The 16,435-nt window shown below is 49.2% G+C and overlaps 1 protein-coding gene across 4 annotated transcripts in view; it reads right to left on the reverse strand.

Annotated features, from left to right (window-relative positions):
• Positions 1-1,235: 1,235 nt before the first annotated feature.
• LOC147123873 (disintegrin and metalloproteinase domain-containing protein 12-like) overlaps positions 1,236-16,435 on the reverse strand; it is a 566,371-nt gene continuing 551,171 nt past the window's right edge. For all 4 annotated transcript variants that reach the window (XM_085976452.1, XM_085976457.1, XM_085976448.1 and 1 more), the window contains one exon: positions 1,236-1,700. Coding sequence is in view for 1 of the 4 variants with exons in the window: in XM_085976448.1 (XP_085832574.1) it covers positions 1,679-1,700 (22 nt within the window). In the remaining 3 variants the exon portion in view is untranslated. The remainder of the gene's footprint in view (positions 1,701-16,435) is intronic.

The raw sequence follows: 16,435 nt of genomic DNA on the forward strand, positions 1-16,435 counted from the left end.
AGAATAAGGGGCTGCTCTTTCAAAACTGAGATGAGAAGAAACTTCTTCACTGAGGGTGGTAGGTTTGTGGAATTTGCTGCCCCAGAAAGCTGTGGAAGCTACATCATTAAATAAATTTAAAACAGAAATAGATAGTTTCCTAGAAGTAAAAGGGAATTAGGGGTTACGGGGAGCGGGCAGGAAATTGGACATGAGTCTAGGTTCGGAATGGTCATGGCCCTGTGGGTAGTGGAGTGGGCCCAGGGGCCGTGTAGCCTTGTTCTGCTCCTACTTCTTGTGTTCTAATTCTGTGTTAGATTGCAGGAGATGGTTTTATTCCTGTTCCTGGCTGGGGTGGAGATTGCCTTTTACAGAAGGTAAGTACTGTAGAAAATATAGGGACAGAGTGATCTCCTGGACGAGTTTTGATTGCCTAGATGGGTCGGAGAGGAATTTCCCAGATTTTTTCTCCCAAATTGGCCATTGTTTTTTACCTGGTTTTTCGCCTCTCCCGGGAGATCACATGGGTTCGGGTGGGATGGAGAGTGATAGAAGATTTGAGGTTAGGATCAGATCAGCCATGATCTTATTGAATGGTGGAGCAGGCTCGAGGGGCCGATTGGCCGACTCCTGCTCCTATTTCTTATGTTCTTATGACACAGGTTGAAACTAGAAAAGTGTACTTTTGGGTGTGAGAAAACTCTTCTTCATACAAAGATGATCAACTCCTGCTCGGTGTTTGTTCTTCCGCCCTGTTGTGAAGCACGATGAAATGTTTGAGTATATTAAAGGTACTGTGGTTGTGTACAGTTTCTTGCAGTTCTGTTTGGGATTTTATGTTCATCCATGCACCCTGCTGTCAGGGATGTTCTCTAAACCAGTGATGCTTACACCAGTGGGGTGGAGAGGAACAGCTGAGCCCATATTTGTAATGCCCATACCTGCACTTTGTTTTTTTTATTATTGTTTTGGTCAGCAGGTGGTGTGATACACTGAGGAGCTCAACACCATGTTCAACAGTCTTACATTAGGGGCAGGACCCAGGTGGCGTTTGCCCCTTCCCAGCTCGGGTGCACTGAGTATAATTGCAAAGGACTAGTCTCATCCTGGCTGACATTACCTGGTGATGAAGCCTGGGGCCCTCTGGTTTACATGGTGCTTTCATAACAGCACAGACGGTTCTCCCCCATATCTAGATGTATAACCAGGAACTGGTATTACACAAATCACAACAGAAAATAGGCAAATACCAGTGACAAAACATGTCAGTAATTTATTGTAATTAAATAACAGTAACTAATTTATCCTATTTAACAACTGCTTTAATTATTGAGTATATTAGAATGTAAGGTTGAATATTAATATAATTTATATACACTTGAAGATCCACTCACCACCACTTTACACTAGTAACCAATATTTCTGAAAACACACATGCAGAGTTATGGAATTCTTTGCTAGCCATTCTAGTATGGATGCAACTAGTTTGGGAAAATGTACAGTGGGATTGGATGGCTGTTTGAGGACGTGGATGATGGAGTGGTATTAGTTTTTGCGTCTGGATAGATGGACGGTCAAATCTGTGCTAATATTCCAATGTCCTGTCTCACCACAGCACATCACAAACTCTACTCTGTATCAGTGCTTCCACACACTTCGTTGGGCTCTGATCTCAATACTTGGTATGGAGTCATCATGGTTAAGACGTAGGTGTAAAAAATCTGTGGAGCGAATAAAAAACTGTGTAACTAGTCAGCAGAAAGGCAAAGTAATAGAGATTTAAGCAGGAGTTCTCTACCTATATAAAGCAGTGTACTGAGTGGAATCTGTCAGGATACTGCAAATTCTAAAGGGAGTCTCCAGAAAGCTTCAGTATTATCAACTTAAAGGAAGAAGATGAAAGGCTCCACAGGAATGCTTGGGTTTCACTCACAATCTTTAAGGACCTGAAGAACTGCAGTCTTATTGGACTGAGGGCTGGAGTCTTAACATCTGGCACAAGGGAATTCAGTGGTACGTGTATAAAAGTGAATGAGTCGCCTCTAGGTGTCGTCATCAGCCTTCAGAGGTACCAACCATGGTCCAGTATTCAACTATGAATATCAAAGGACTTTTGTCTTAATCAGAATTCAGCCAGAATCATGGGAGTTTTTAACACCGTTCCTTTCTACATCATCTTTGTCCCTGTTTAATCGAAGCAGGAGGCTATGTGAAGAGATCTCTCGATTCATTCTTATACTCAGCGAGGAAAACATAAATTTAAAAAACACCAACAGGGAAAAGGGCAAACAATATGGAGGATAACGTCCACCTGAAGAATGAGGCCAAAACACCAGAACGTATTTCAGTTTTCTGCTTTAGGTCACACTCAACGTACTTTGGAAAACTCTCACACATTCGTACCCAAAGACAGGACATCCATCGAGGGTGGACTCTGCTCTGCCAAACCACACATCTTTCTAAGCAGTTCAACTTGCGATAGAAGCACTTGGTAAAGGTGTGTGGGCTGCTTCAAGATATCTTGGAGTACTGTTCGCCTAAAGTAGCAGCCTCTGAACAAACTGAGTGGCTCAAGCTGCAATATACACTAGATTAGCAAATGAGACTGTCAAGTTTGGACAGAGGAATGTGTTCCTGTAACACTTGAGTCTATTAGCCGCTACTTGAGACTGCCTATCTGAAATTAATGTTCACAGTCAGAGTAATACAGTCATGTGGATTGGGCTGTGATTTCTTGATGCAAGTGAAATTGCTGGGCTGCAGATGGATCAGAATTGACAATTAAATATTCCAGTTTATAAAACTTTCTGGTGGGATAAAGAAGGACGAAAGGGAGGAGGGAGTGGTATTAATTAGAGGCAATATCTAAAAAAGACAGGGGTAGGAGATGTTTGTGGTAAGAAAGTGGAGTCTTTTCTGGAGTTTGTTCAAGACAGTTTTCTCAGCCAATATGGTCCTATTCCAACAAGGAAGGAAGCATGACTTAATCTGGCTGTGGGTAATGAAGCTGAGGAAATAGGAGACCCAAAGGTAGGGAGGTGGTCATTTGAGAAACAGTGGCACATTACACAGAGATAAAAAGGGGCCTTGTTCAGATTAAAAGGAAAGAAAAATTAGAAAACAGAACCAAAGATCAGCAATAGGAAATATTTAGCCTAAACATTTCGTCCCTCCACTCCCTCTACCACCAGCATACCGTGGCTGCAGTGTGTACTATCTAAAGGATGCCAAGGCTTATTCAGCAGCATCTCCCAAACCTGCGGCCTCCACCACCTAGAAGGACAAGGGCAGCAAGTGCATGGGAATACCATCCAAGTTTCCCACCAAGTTACAAACCATCCTGGGCGTATATCGCCGTTCCTTCATCATCGCTGGGTCAAAATCCGAGAACTGGCCATGTAACAGCGTCATGGACTGCAGTCATTCAAGAAGGCCCACCACCACCATCTCAGGGTAACTCAGGGTGGGCAATAAATGCTGGCTTTGCCTGTGACACCCACATCCAAGAATGAATCAATTATTTTAAAAAGGGTCTGGAAAGGGTTCCAGTCAAGTATATTCTAGTGACGAAAAACGGGAGAGTATTGAAGGCTCAGTTTTCATGGATCAATAGGGATTATATAACATTTAATATGATGGTGGACCAGTGAGCCAGAAACCCACCATTGGCAAGTTATGAATGTTGGAGGAACTTGCGTAAATAGGGTGAGGCTAAGGCCATAGAGCGATTTGAAGATAAGAAGTTTAAATTTGGGGGATAACAAGTCAGAGTAGGTCAGAACGCAACTGAACGATTGTCAAGTGGGACTTTGAGCGGGATAGGATACAGGTAGCTGTGTTTTCGACAAGTTGGAGCATGTGGAAGGTTGAAGATGGGAGGTCAGAAAGGAGGGCGTTGGAATAATTGTGTAAAAGTGTCAAACGCTGAGATAGGGGTGGAACTGCTAAACTGGTGGAGCTGGGCCCAGGGTTGAACAGAACACCGAGGTTTTTACATAGTCTCCTATAGCCTGAGCGATTGGCTGGGCATGGGAATGTAATTAGTGGCACGGGAACAATTTATGGCATTAGACAAAACAATGGCTTCAGTCTTCCTGATATTAAGTTGGAGAAGTTGTGGCTCATCCATGACTTGATATCTGGCAGCAGACACAGTCATTGGATTGAGAGAGGTGGTGGACAGGTAGAGGTGGTGAACAGGTAGAGGTGGTGGACAGGTAGAGGTGGTGGACAGGTAGAGGTGGTGGACAGGTAGAGGTGGTGGACAGGTAGAGGTGGTGGACAGGTAGAGCTGGTGAACAGGTAGAGCTAGTGAACAGGTAGAGGTGGTGGACAGGTAGAGGTGGTGGACAGGTAGAGGTGGTGGACAGGTAGAGGTGGTGGACAGGTAGAGGTGGTGGACAGGTAGAGCTGGTGGACAGGTAGAGGTGGTGGACAGGTAGAGCTGGTGAACAGGTAGAGCTAGTGAACAGGTAGAGGTGGTGGACAGGTAGAGGTGGTGGACAGGTAGAGGTGGTGGACAGGTAGAGGTGGTGGACAGGTAGAGGTGGTGAACAGGTAGAGGTGGTGGACAGGTAGAGCTGGTGGACAGGTAGAGGTGGTGGACAGGTAGAGGTGGTGGACAGGTAGAGGTGGTGGACAGGTAGAGCTAGTGAACAGGTAGAGGTGGTGGACAGGTAGAGGTGGTGGACAGGTAGAGGTGGTGAACAGGTAGAGGTGGTGGACAGGTAGAGGTGGGCATCATCAGCATACCTATGGAAGCTGATCCCATGCATGATGTAATTGAGTGGCAGCATGTAGATGAGGAAGAAGCGTGGGCCAAGCATAAAATCCTGAGATACTCCAATGGTGCACAGGTGCTGGCTATGTTGGACTGGAGCCATATAAGGACAGTCACACAGAGGCGGACAAGAGGAGAAGCAATTTAGGAGGATGGCATGTCCTCTGTATGTTACACAGAAGTCACGAACAACGAAGCATAACAATACAATTAGAGGTTTTCATTTTTGCTATTAGGCACAGCCGTCTCGGTACTTTGAACAGGGCAGATACTGGAATGGATAGATTCACGCAGGGAGTTTTGATAAGCATGGAGTTTGGAGGCAGCGATGTGTTCAAGAACCAAGAGAGGAAAGGGAGGTTAGAGATGGGCAGTTGTTGGAGAGCATGGATGGGTCAAGGGTTTTTTGAAGACAAATGGAATCCTTGATTTTATATCTAGAGCTATAGAATACAAAAGTAGGTAATGTTGAACTTGTACAAGATCTTTATTAGCCTGAAGTTGGAGTACTGTACTCGATTATAGCAAGAACATAAAAGCAATGAAAGAGATTCAGTGTATATTCACTGGGATGACAGCAAGGTTGAAGGCTTCTAGTCATTGAGACTTTTATTCTTGGGATGTGGGTGATGCTGACAGGGTCGTAATTATTCCCGTCCCTAGCTACCCTCAGAAGGTGGTGGTGGGCTGTCTTACCCTGTTGCAGTCCTTGGAATAATGGTGCTCCTACAATGGTTTAGGAAGGGAATTCCAGGAAAGAAAGACTTGCATTTCTATAGCGCCTTTCACAACCTCAAGACGTCCCAAAGTGCTTTACAGCCAATGAAGTACTTTTTGAAGTGTAGTCACTGTTGTAATGCAGGAAACGCGGCAGCCAATTTGCGCACAGCAAGCTCCCACAAACAGCAATGTGATAATGACCAAATAACTTGATTTTGTGATGTTGATTGAGGGATAAATATGGGCCAGGACTCCAGGGAGAACTCCCCTGCTCTTCTTCAAAATAGTGCATTGCAATCTTTTACGTCCACTTTTGAGAGCAGACAGTGTGGTGTATGTAACCTGTTCCACCTTAAGAGAACTTAAGCCTGTTCCACCTTAAGAGATGTACTACTTTCTCTGGCTGCTGTATACGTAATACCGGTGGTGACCACCGGTATATAAGCACTGTGTAGTAATATTCGGCTGAAAATTCAGTAGCCTTAGCGCCTCATTTGAGGCGCTAGAGGGCCTTGCGCCGGAGTTATGGCCAGTAGTGAAATTCCCTGGGGCCCTAAATCGGCGTTGCTCCGGTAGCGCTGCGCCGGCACCGATGACATCATCGGTGTGCACAGCGTCCCGGTTGCCGTGGTAACCCGCCCGAACTCCGAAATTGAGTTGCGGCCGCCTCGCCCGTGGCAGCCGCAACCAGCGTTTTGTCAGAGGTGCCTTACTGCAGTTAGCGCCGGCGCATTAAAGGCCCCGTGGCGGCCGGCCGCTTTCCCGCCGGCCGCCTGCCCGCAGCTCCCTCCTCGGACTTCTCTCCACCCCCCCCCGGAACAGATGCAAGCCCGGCACTTGTCCGAGGTGCCGGGCTCATTTTTAAGCAGATTTGCGCGGGCCGCGGCCGGGTGCAGGCAGCTCCTCCTTAACGGAAGGAGGAGGCCTGCACTTCCCCAGCCTGCCGCACCGCATCGGGTGCCGCAGCGCCGGAATTGCGGCGCGAAACGGCAGTTAGCGCCCTTTTCCAGGCGCTAAGACCCTTCAGTAGCGCCGGCAGCCGTTTGGGCGTGGCGCCACTGAATTTTTGGCGCGCGCAGGGGACTTAGCGCCGGCACTAATTTCCGGCGCTAAAGCCCTGGCAAAGCCAAAACCCAATTTCTAGGCCATTGTATTTAGTATAGTCCTGACCTCCAACCAGTAAAGACCTGTTGAACTTTAATCTTGTAGTCTGTGTTAGTAATTACAACTAGAACACACAGACTTAACAGTGGCGACGAGTCCGATTCTTACCCTGCGGCAGTTTATATCCACGGCGGCTTCGTCCACAGAACGGACGTCGAAGAGAGGCTTCCACCCTCATCACCCTGCTGGAAGACACGTCGCGCGGCAGACATCGAGAAACCAGAGTGCAGAAGACATCCTGAACTCGAAGCCTCCATCAGCGGCTGTCAGCTATCTTCTTTCTACCTCGGTGGTGGGTAAGCCGGGCAGCGACGCGACCAGAAAGTCGGCCGCGTTGGCTGTACAGACGGGGAGGGAAGACGGAGGAATAAGGGCGGTGAGATCGATCGCGACTGGAGATAAGGGCCGGGCCGCATTCGGGCCGAAAGGCGCAGCGCGGGGACATCGATCGCGGCTGGTGATAAGGGCCGGGCCGCATTCGGGCTAAAAAGGCGCAGCGTCTGGGGCAACTGAAGGCGCGAGAGCCGCGGTGAAGCGGAGACAGCGTCGGGGGACGGGTGAAGACCGCCAAGCGCGGGAAAACCGCCATTTTGTAGGCGGAGGACGAAGACAAGAGCGGGAAGCCGCCATCTTGGATAAAAATAAAAATAAATTAAATTGCAACGATGCCTAAACATGGGAACATTAATACCTTTGATAGCGACATCGAAGATTGGGCCATGTATGTAGAACGCATACAAAATTATTGTAAAGCAAATAAAATCCCAGATGAAGAGAAAGCACTAACATTATTAAACTTAATGGGTGCGAAGACATACGGGCAATTGAAACACCTTTTATCACCAGATGAACCGGCGGATAAGACGTTCGAGGAGATTGTTACTGTCCTGAAAAATCATCTAAACCCCATGCCGCTGATGCTAGCGGAACGATTTAAATTTTACAGCAGAAGGCAGCTGAAGGATGAAAGCAATGCTGAATATTTAATGGAATTGCGTAAGCTAGCAAAGTACTGTCAGTTTGGAACGAGACTGACAGAGGCGCTACGAGATAAATTTGTGTGTGGTTTATTAAAAGAAGATACACAAAAGCGACTGCTCGAGGAGAATGAGCTGACACTTGAGAAAGCGGTCACTATGGCAGCAGCACACGAAGCCGCAGCGAGAGGCACGGCAGTAATGCAGCTACGGTCACCGGAACTCCGTACAAATAAATTGGGTTTGAGTACTGTAAAATGTTATCGTTGTGGAAAGACAACGCATGATCAGAACCAGTGTTGGTTTAAAAATCAAGAATGCAGAACGTGTGGCAGGCTTGGCCACATAGCTAAAGTATGCCGGTCAGGAAAGAAGACCAGCAACAAAAAGTCACCGCAAGGAAAATACATAAAGGTACACAAGGTGACAAAGAACAGTTCGACCGAACAGAAGTCAGATTCAGACGCTAGCAGTAATGAACTGGGTAGCTTAAGAGTACACAACGTTGGTAAGGATGCAGATCTCCAGACAATTTGGGTCACCCTTCAGATAGCAGGAGTCCAAGTAAAGATGGAATTGGACACTGGATCGGCATTGACGGTCATGAATAAGAAAGATTACAAAAGGTTATTCCAACATATTCCCCTACGGGATACGGAGATTATATTGAAAACATACACGGGGCAAAGAGTGTACCCCATCGGAAAGATAGAGGTAAAAGTGGTCCACAAGGGCGAAGAAAGCCAAGTAATGGACTTATATGTGCTACCTGAAGGAGGTCCACCACTACTGGGACGGGAGTGGATTAGGAAAATGAATATGGACTGGCACTCCTTGAAGGCACTAACGGTAGATTCCGGGGAAACAGATGTCAAACCTAAACGATTGTCCAAAATATTGGATGATGCTAAAGAGGTGTTCCAGCAGGGACTGGGAACACTGAGAGGAATTACGGCAAACATCAAGATTGATGAACATGCACACCCAAAGTTTTTTAAAGCCAGACCGGTACCCTATGCAATACGACCTACTGTAGAAGCGGAACTGGAAGCGCTAGAACGTTCAGGTGTACTGTCTAAGGTAGATTGGAGTGAGTGGGCTATGCCCATTGTTCCCGTTATGAAACATCCTTCGAGCAACAAGCCAGGAGAACCAGGGAAGGTTCGCATCTGTGGAGATTTCAAAATCACCGTTAATCCGGTGCTTCACACGGTGCAGTATCCGCTTCCGTGGATTGAGGATATTTTTGCTTCGTTGTCTGGCGGGAAACACTTCACCAAGATAGACCTGGCGCAGGCGTACTTGCAGATGGAGGTTGAAGAAGAGTCACGCCAATACCTCACGATCAACACGCATCGAGGTTTGTACCGGTACAATAGGCTGGTTTTTGGAGTGGCATTGGCTCCAGCAATTTGGCAGAGGGCCATGGAGCAGGTATTACAGGGAATTCCAGGCACACAATGTTACCTGGACGATATTCTGATTACAGGTGATGGTGATGAAGAACACCTCGCAAACTTGGAACTGGTGCTCAACAGACTGAAAGAGTGTGGACTTAGAGTTAATCGGCAGAAATGTGAGTTCTTCCAGAAGCGGATCTCGTACTGTGGTCATGTCATTGACCGGGAGGGGCTTCATAAGTCTCCTGACAAGATAGAGGCAGTTGTAAAGGCTCCCGCTCCGGATAATGTCTCTCAGTTGAGGTCGTTTCTAGGATTGATTAACTGTTACCATAAATTTCTACCAAATCTATCCACGGTACTGCACCCGCTAAACGCTCTTTTACAGAAGGGGGTACCATGGGAATGGAGCGAAAACTGTAAGAAGGCATTTCGCAAAAGCAAAGAATTGATCACCTCAGAGGAAGTGTTGGCTCACTTCAACCCGACACTGCCTATTTGGTTGGCTTGTGATGCTTCTCCATATGGTATTGGGGCAGTACTCTCACACAAGTTGCCAAATGGCACGGAAAGGCCAGTCGCGTTTGCATCCAGATCATTGACCTCCGCTGAGCGCAACTATGCGCAGATCGATAGGGAGGCTCTCAGCCTTGTATGGGGAGTGAAGAAGTTTAATCATTACCTGCAGGGCCAAAAATTCACACTTCTGACAGACCATCAGCCGTTGGTATCCATTTTTAACCCTAAGAAGGGTGTTTCAGTGATGACAGCACAGCGTCTCCAGAGATGGTCCCTTTTCCTAGGGGCACATCAATATCAAATAGAATTCAAAGGTACGAAGCAGCATGGCAATGCTGATGGGCTGTCGCGCCTGCCACTACCTGAAGAAGAAGAAACCACGAAAGTTGACCCTGTTGAGTTATTTCATTCGACCATCATCGAGTGTTTACCAGTCACCAATGCAAGTATTGAAAGAGAAACCAGGAACGACCCGACACTGTCCAGAGTCTACGAGGTGACAGTGAAAGGATGGCCAACACGTGGTGATCCTCTGTTACCGGCATTCTCGGCAAGGCGAGACCAGCTGTCCGTCTGCCATGGTACTTTGATGTACGGGACAAGAGTGATTATTCCTCCCAAGTTAAGGGAAAGAGTTCTAAAAGAACTGCATGAAGGTCATCTGGGGGGAGTTAAGATGAAAAGTCTTGCTAGGGCTTATGTATGGTGGCCGGGTATTGACCAACAGATAGAGGAGTTGACGAAAAGCTGCGCTGGGTGCCAAAAAGTGCAAAATGCACCTCCGATCGCACCACTACACCCATGGGAATGGCCTTCAGCCCCATGGCAACGCGTACATATTGACTTTGCTGGTCCATTCATGGACTCCATGTTCCTAATTGCGGTGGACGCACATTCCAAATGGCCAGAAGTGATCAAGATGAATACCACTACTTGAGAAAAGACAATTGCGGTGTTAAGAACAATATTCGCAAGGAACGGATTGCCAGAACAGATCTGTTCGGACAACGGACCACAGTTCGTGTCGGAAGAATTCCAAAAATTCTTAAAGAAGAATGGGGTGAAACATTATACCTCTGCCCCATATCATCCGGCGACAAACGGGTTGGCCGAGAGATTTGTCCAAACATTCAAAAAGGCAATAAAGGCCATGAACGATGATCAGATTCCGCTACAGCACAAGGTGGACAATTTCCTAATGGCATATCGAAACGCCGCTCATGCAGTGACTAACCAAAGTCCTGCCATGATGTTTTATAACAGGAGGTTGCGGTCCAGGTTGGACTTGTTAAAACCAAATGTGCGGAGGGAAGTGGAAAACAAACAGTTCCGGCATATTAATAACAAGGCCACTCGAAGTTTCGACGTAGGACAACCAGTGTTGGCAAGGGGCTATGGAAACGAAAAATGGCAGTCCGGAACAATTCGGGCCAGACAAGGACCTCTGATGTACACAGTAGATATTGGTAACAATGTGATAAGGCGTCATGCGGATCAACTGGTAGAATCGAGAGCAAGGGTCGAACCCATGGTTGCGACAGAGACAACTGTGGAAGACGTTAATGAACCTGAAGCATCTACCTCGGCAGGGAATGTACCTGATGATGATAACACCCAATGCATGGGAGACCAACTAGAGGAGTCACCTCAGCAACAGGAATCAGAGACCACTGAAAGGCGTTATCCAAACCGAATCAGAAGGCCTCCTGAGAGACTGAACCTTTGAACTGTTTATACCTGAAGTTATATATGTTATTATGTTATGTTAAATGGGGATATGACTGTTAAGCTAAAAAGGGAGGATTGTGGTGTATGTAACCTGTTCCACCTTAAGAGAACTTAAGCCTGTTCCACTTTAAGAGATGTACTACTTTCTCTGGCTGCTGTATACGTAATACCGGTGGTGACCACCGGTATATAAGCACTGTGTAGTAATATTGTATTTAGTATAGTCCTGACCTCCAACCAGTAAAGACCTGTTGAACTTTAATCTTGTAGTCTGTGTTAGTAATTACAACTAGAACACACAGACTTAACAGACAAGGCCTCGGTTTAACATCTCATGCAAAAGATGGCACCTTCGACAGTGCAGCACTGCCTCAGTACTTCACTGGAGTGTCAGCCTAGATGTTTGTGTTCCCCTGCTCTTCTTCGAAATAGTGCCATAGAGCGTGCAGTTCTAGTCACCACATTACAGGAAAGATGTGTTTGCACTAGAGGAGGGTACAGAGGAGATTTACGAGGATGTTGCCTGGGCTGGGGAATTTTAACTATGAGGAAAGATTGGATAGGCTGGGTTTGTTTTCTTTGGAACAGAGGAGGCTGAGGGGAGACCTTACTGAGGTGTATAAAATTATGAGGGGCCGAGATAGAGTGGATAGAAAGGACCTATTTCCCTTAGCAGAGAGGTCAAAAACCAGGGGGCAAAGATTTAAAGTAATTGGTGGGGGGTTTAGAGGGGATTTGAGGGGAAATTTCTTCACCCAGAAAGGGTCTGGAACTCACGGCCTGAAAGGGTGGTAGAGGCAGAAACCCTCATCGCATTTAAAAAGTACTTCGATGTGCACTTCAAGATCCGTAACCTGCAGGGCTACGGACCAAGAGCTGGAAAGTGGGATTAGGCTGGAGAGCTCTTTGTCGGCCGGCGCAGACACGATGGGCCGAAATTGCCTCCTTCCATGCTGTAAATTTCTATGATTGATTATAGCGCTCCCTCAGCACTGCCCCTCCGACAGTGCGGAGCTCCCTCAGTACTGCCCCTCCGACAGTGCGGAGCTCCCTCAGTACTGCCCCTCCGACAGTGCGGCGCTCCCTCAGCACTGCCCCTCCGACAGTGCGGCGCTCCCTCAGCACTGCCCCTCCGACAGTGCAGCGCTCCCTCAGTACTGCCCCTCCGACAGTGCGGTGCTCCCTCAGCACTGCCCCTCCGACAGTGCGGCGCTCCCAGTACTGCCCCTCCGACAGTGCGGCGCTCCCTCAGTACTGCCCCTCCGACAGTGCGGCGCTCCCTCAGTACTGCCCCTCCGACAGTGCCGCGCTCCCTCAGTACTGCCCCTCCATCAGTGCAGTGCTCGCTCAGTACTGCCCCTCCGACAGTGCGGTGCTCCCTCAGTGCTGCCCCTCCGACAGTGCGGTGCTCCCTCTGCACTGCCCCTCTGACAGTGCAGCGCTCCCTCAGTATTGCCACTCCGACAGTGCGGCGCTCCCTCAGTACTGCCCCTCCGACGGTGCCGCGCTCCCTCAGTACTGCCCCTCCATCAGTGCAGTGCTCGCTCAGTACTGCCCCTCCGACAGTGCGGCGCTCCCTCAGTGCTGCCCCTCCGACAGTGCGGTGCTCCCTCTGCACTGCCCCTCTGACAGTGCAGTGCTCCCTCAGTATTGCCACTCCGACAGTGCGGTGCTCCCTCAGCACTGCCCCTCCGACAGTGCGCCGCTCCCTCAGCACCGCCCCTCCGACAGTGCGGCGCTCCCTCAGTACCGCCCCTCCGACAGTGCAGCTCTCCCTCAGTACTGCCCCTCCGACAGTGCGGCGCTCCCTCAGCACCGCCCCTCCGACAGAGCGGCGTTCCCTCAGTACTGCCCCTCCGCCAGTGCAGCGCTCCCTCGGTACTGCCCCTCCCACACTGCAGCGCTCCCTCAGTACTGCCCCTCCGACAGTGCAGCGCTTCCTCAGTACTGCCCCTCCGACAGTGCGGTGCTCCCTCAGCACTGCCCCTCCGACAGTGCGGCGCTCCCTCAGTACTGCCCCTCCGACAGTGCGGCGCTCCCTCAGTACTGCCCCTCCGACAGTGCGGCGCACACTCAGTACTGCCCCTCTGACAGTGCGGCGCTCCCTCAGTACTGCCCCTCCGACAGTGCGGCGCTCCCTCAGCACTGCCCCACTGACAGTGCGGCGCTCCCTCAATACCGCCCGTCCGACAGTGCAGCACTCCCTCAGTACTGACCCTCTGACAGTGCAGCACTCCCTCAGTACTGACCCTCTGACAGTGCGGTGCTCCCTCAGTACCGCCCCTCCGACAGTGCAGCACTCCCTCAGTACCGCCCTCCGACAGTGCGGTGCTCCCTCAGTACCACCCCTCCGACAGTGCGGCGCTCCCTCAGTACCGCCCCTCCGCCAGTGCAGCGCTCCCTCGGTACTGCCCCTCCGACAGTGCGGTGCTCCCTCAGCACTGCCCCTTCGACAGTGCGACGCTCCCTCAGTACTGCCCCTCCGACAGTGCAGCGCTCACTCAGTACTGCCCCTCCGACAGTGCGGTGCTCCCTCAGTACTGCCCCTCTGACAGTGTGGCGCTCCCTCAGTACCGCCCCTCTGACAGTGCAGCACTCCCTCAGTACTGACCCTCTGACAGTGCAGCACTCCCTCAGTACTGACCCTCCGACAGTGTGGCACTCCCTCAGTACTGACCCTCCGACAGTGCAGCACTCCCTCAGTACTGCCCCTCTGACAGTGTGGCACTCCCTCAGTACTGACCCTCTGACAGTGCAGCACTCCCTCAGTACTGACCCTCCGACAGTGCAGCACTCCCTCAGTACTGACCCTCTGACAGTGCAGCACTCCCTCAGTACCACCCCTCCGACAGTGCGGTGCTCCCTTAGTACTGCACTGGAGTGTCAGCCTAGATTTTGTGCACAAGTCTCTGGAGTGGGACTTGAATCCACAACCTTCTGACTCAGAGGCGAGGGTGCTGCCCACTGAGCCATGCCTGGGGTTATAAAAAGGTACATCGTGGTATATTGCTTCCACTGGTCAGTGAGACAGTAATGAAAAGGTGGAGGAATGTGGAGTTCTGTGTCACAAATCATTGTTGAAGTAGAGTTCATAAATTGTGAAAAGGGAATTGGAAAACAGCTTGAATAGAGATGAATATTAAATGGTATGGGTAGCAAGCAAGAGAGTAAGGATAGACTAGATGGCTCACGTGAAAATGGCACCGGTTCAGACTTGATGGATTCTCAGTCCGGTGGACATATCGACTACGTTATCGTCCCCAGGTTATTAGCCCTGAATCTGCTGCTTTCAGACTGACTGCCTCCACTTGCAATTCAGACAATTTACTGGCCAAGTTCTTTTGAAGATAAAATGAGAATAAAGGAATCACAGAACATGAGTTCGAATCCTATCATGGCAGGTAGAGAATTTGAATTCAGCTTTAAAATTCTGGAAATAAAAAGCTGGTGTCAGGAAAAGTGACCATGAAGCTGTCGAATTGTCATAAAACCCTAACTGGTTCACTAATGTTCTTTAGGGAAGGAAACCTGCCACCCTTACCTGGTCTGGGCCGATATGCCACAGTCCCACACCAACGCGGTTGACTCTAACTGCCCTCTGAAGAGTGGCCTAGCAAGCCACTCAGTTGGGTAACTGGGGAATCTTTCCGCCTCTCTCTCCTCCTTTAAGATGCTCGTTAACTCATTAACGCCCTTTGACTAAGTTTTTGGTCACCTGTCCCAATACCTCATGTGGCTCGGTGTCAGATTCTATCGGATAACGTTCCTGTGAAGAGTCTGGGGACGTTTCACTACTTTCTAGGGGCTACATAAATGCGTCGTAATAAGGTGGATGAATTAGCTGCGCAAATAGATGTAAATGAATGTGATATAATTGGGATTACAGAGACATGGCTTCAGGGTGACCAAGACTGGGAATTTAACATCCAGGGGTATTCAATATTCAGGAAGGACAGGAAAAAGGAAAAGGAGGAAGGGTAGCATTGCTGGTTAAAGAGGAGATTAACACAATTGTAAGGAAGGATATTAGCTCTGATGATGTGGAATCTGTATTGGCAGAGCTGAGAAATACCAAGGGCCAGAAAACGTTAGTGGGAGTGGTATACAGACCCCCAAACAGTAATGCTGAGGTTGGGGATGGCATTAAATGGGAAATTAGAGACGCGTGCAATAAGGGCACAGCAGTTATCATGGGTGACTTTAATCTACATATAGGCCCAGAGCCCCGAGACCGGAGAGGCAGCGGACCTGCGAGGGATCACCAGAGGCCCGACCAATCCAGGTTCCGGGAGAGAGGTTAAAAGTAATCCAAGTGTGACGTCAGCAGGAAGCAGGTAAGTGATTGGTTGGTGAGTATTTCTCTCTTTTTTAAACTTTAACTCTGTTTTATAGTTTCTAAGGTCTCTCTGGTGTAGCGGGGACTGTTGGTAAACTATTTAACTGTAGTGTAATTAGTGGGATTGATTGATTTAATTTAAACTCAATTAATTAAAGGGTAAGTCATGGCAGGACAGCCGGGCCCCGTGATCTGCTCCTCCTGCGAGATGTGGGAACTCAGGGACACTTCCTGTGTCCCTGACAACTACATGTGCAGGAAGTGCACCCAGCTGCAGCTACTGACAGACCGCATTGCGGCGCTGGAGCTGCGATTGGATGCATACTGGAGCGTTCGCGATGCTCAGGACTTCGTGAATATCACGTTTATGGAGTTGGACACACCGCAGGTAAAGGTTGGACAGGAAGAAAGGGAACGGGTGACCAACAGGCAGAGTACTAGGCGCAGGCAGGTAGTGCAGGGGTCCCCTGTGGCCATACCCCTCTCCAACAGATATACCACTTTGAGTACTGTTGGGGGGGATGGCTTATCAGAGGAAGGCAGCAGCAGCCAACTTCCTGGCACCAGGGGTGGCTCTGCCGCACAGAATGGAAGGAAAAAGTGTGGTAGAGCTATAGTAATAGGGGATTCAATTGTAAGGGGAATAGATAGGCATTTCTGCGGCCGCAAACGAGACCCCAGGATGGTGTGTTGCCTCCCTGGTGCAAGGGTCAAGGATGTCTCCGAGCGGCTGCAGAACATCTTGGAAGGGGAGGGTGAACAGCCAGTTGTCGTGGTGCATATAGGCACCAACGATATAGGTAAAAAGCGGGATGAGGTCCTAAAAGCGGAA

The sequence above is a fragment of the Somniosus microcephalus genome, chromosome 2 (genome assembly GCF_052327205.1).
Source record: "Somniosus microcephalus isolate GS21.2 chromosome 2, FLI_Smic_1.0, whole genome shotgun sequence".
Lineage (NCBI taxonomy): Eukaryota > Metazoa > Chordata > Chondrichthyes > Squaliformes > Somniosidae > Somniosus > Somniosus microcephalus.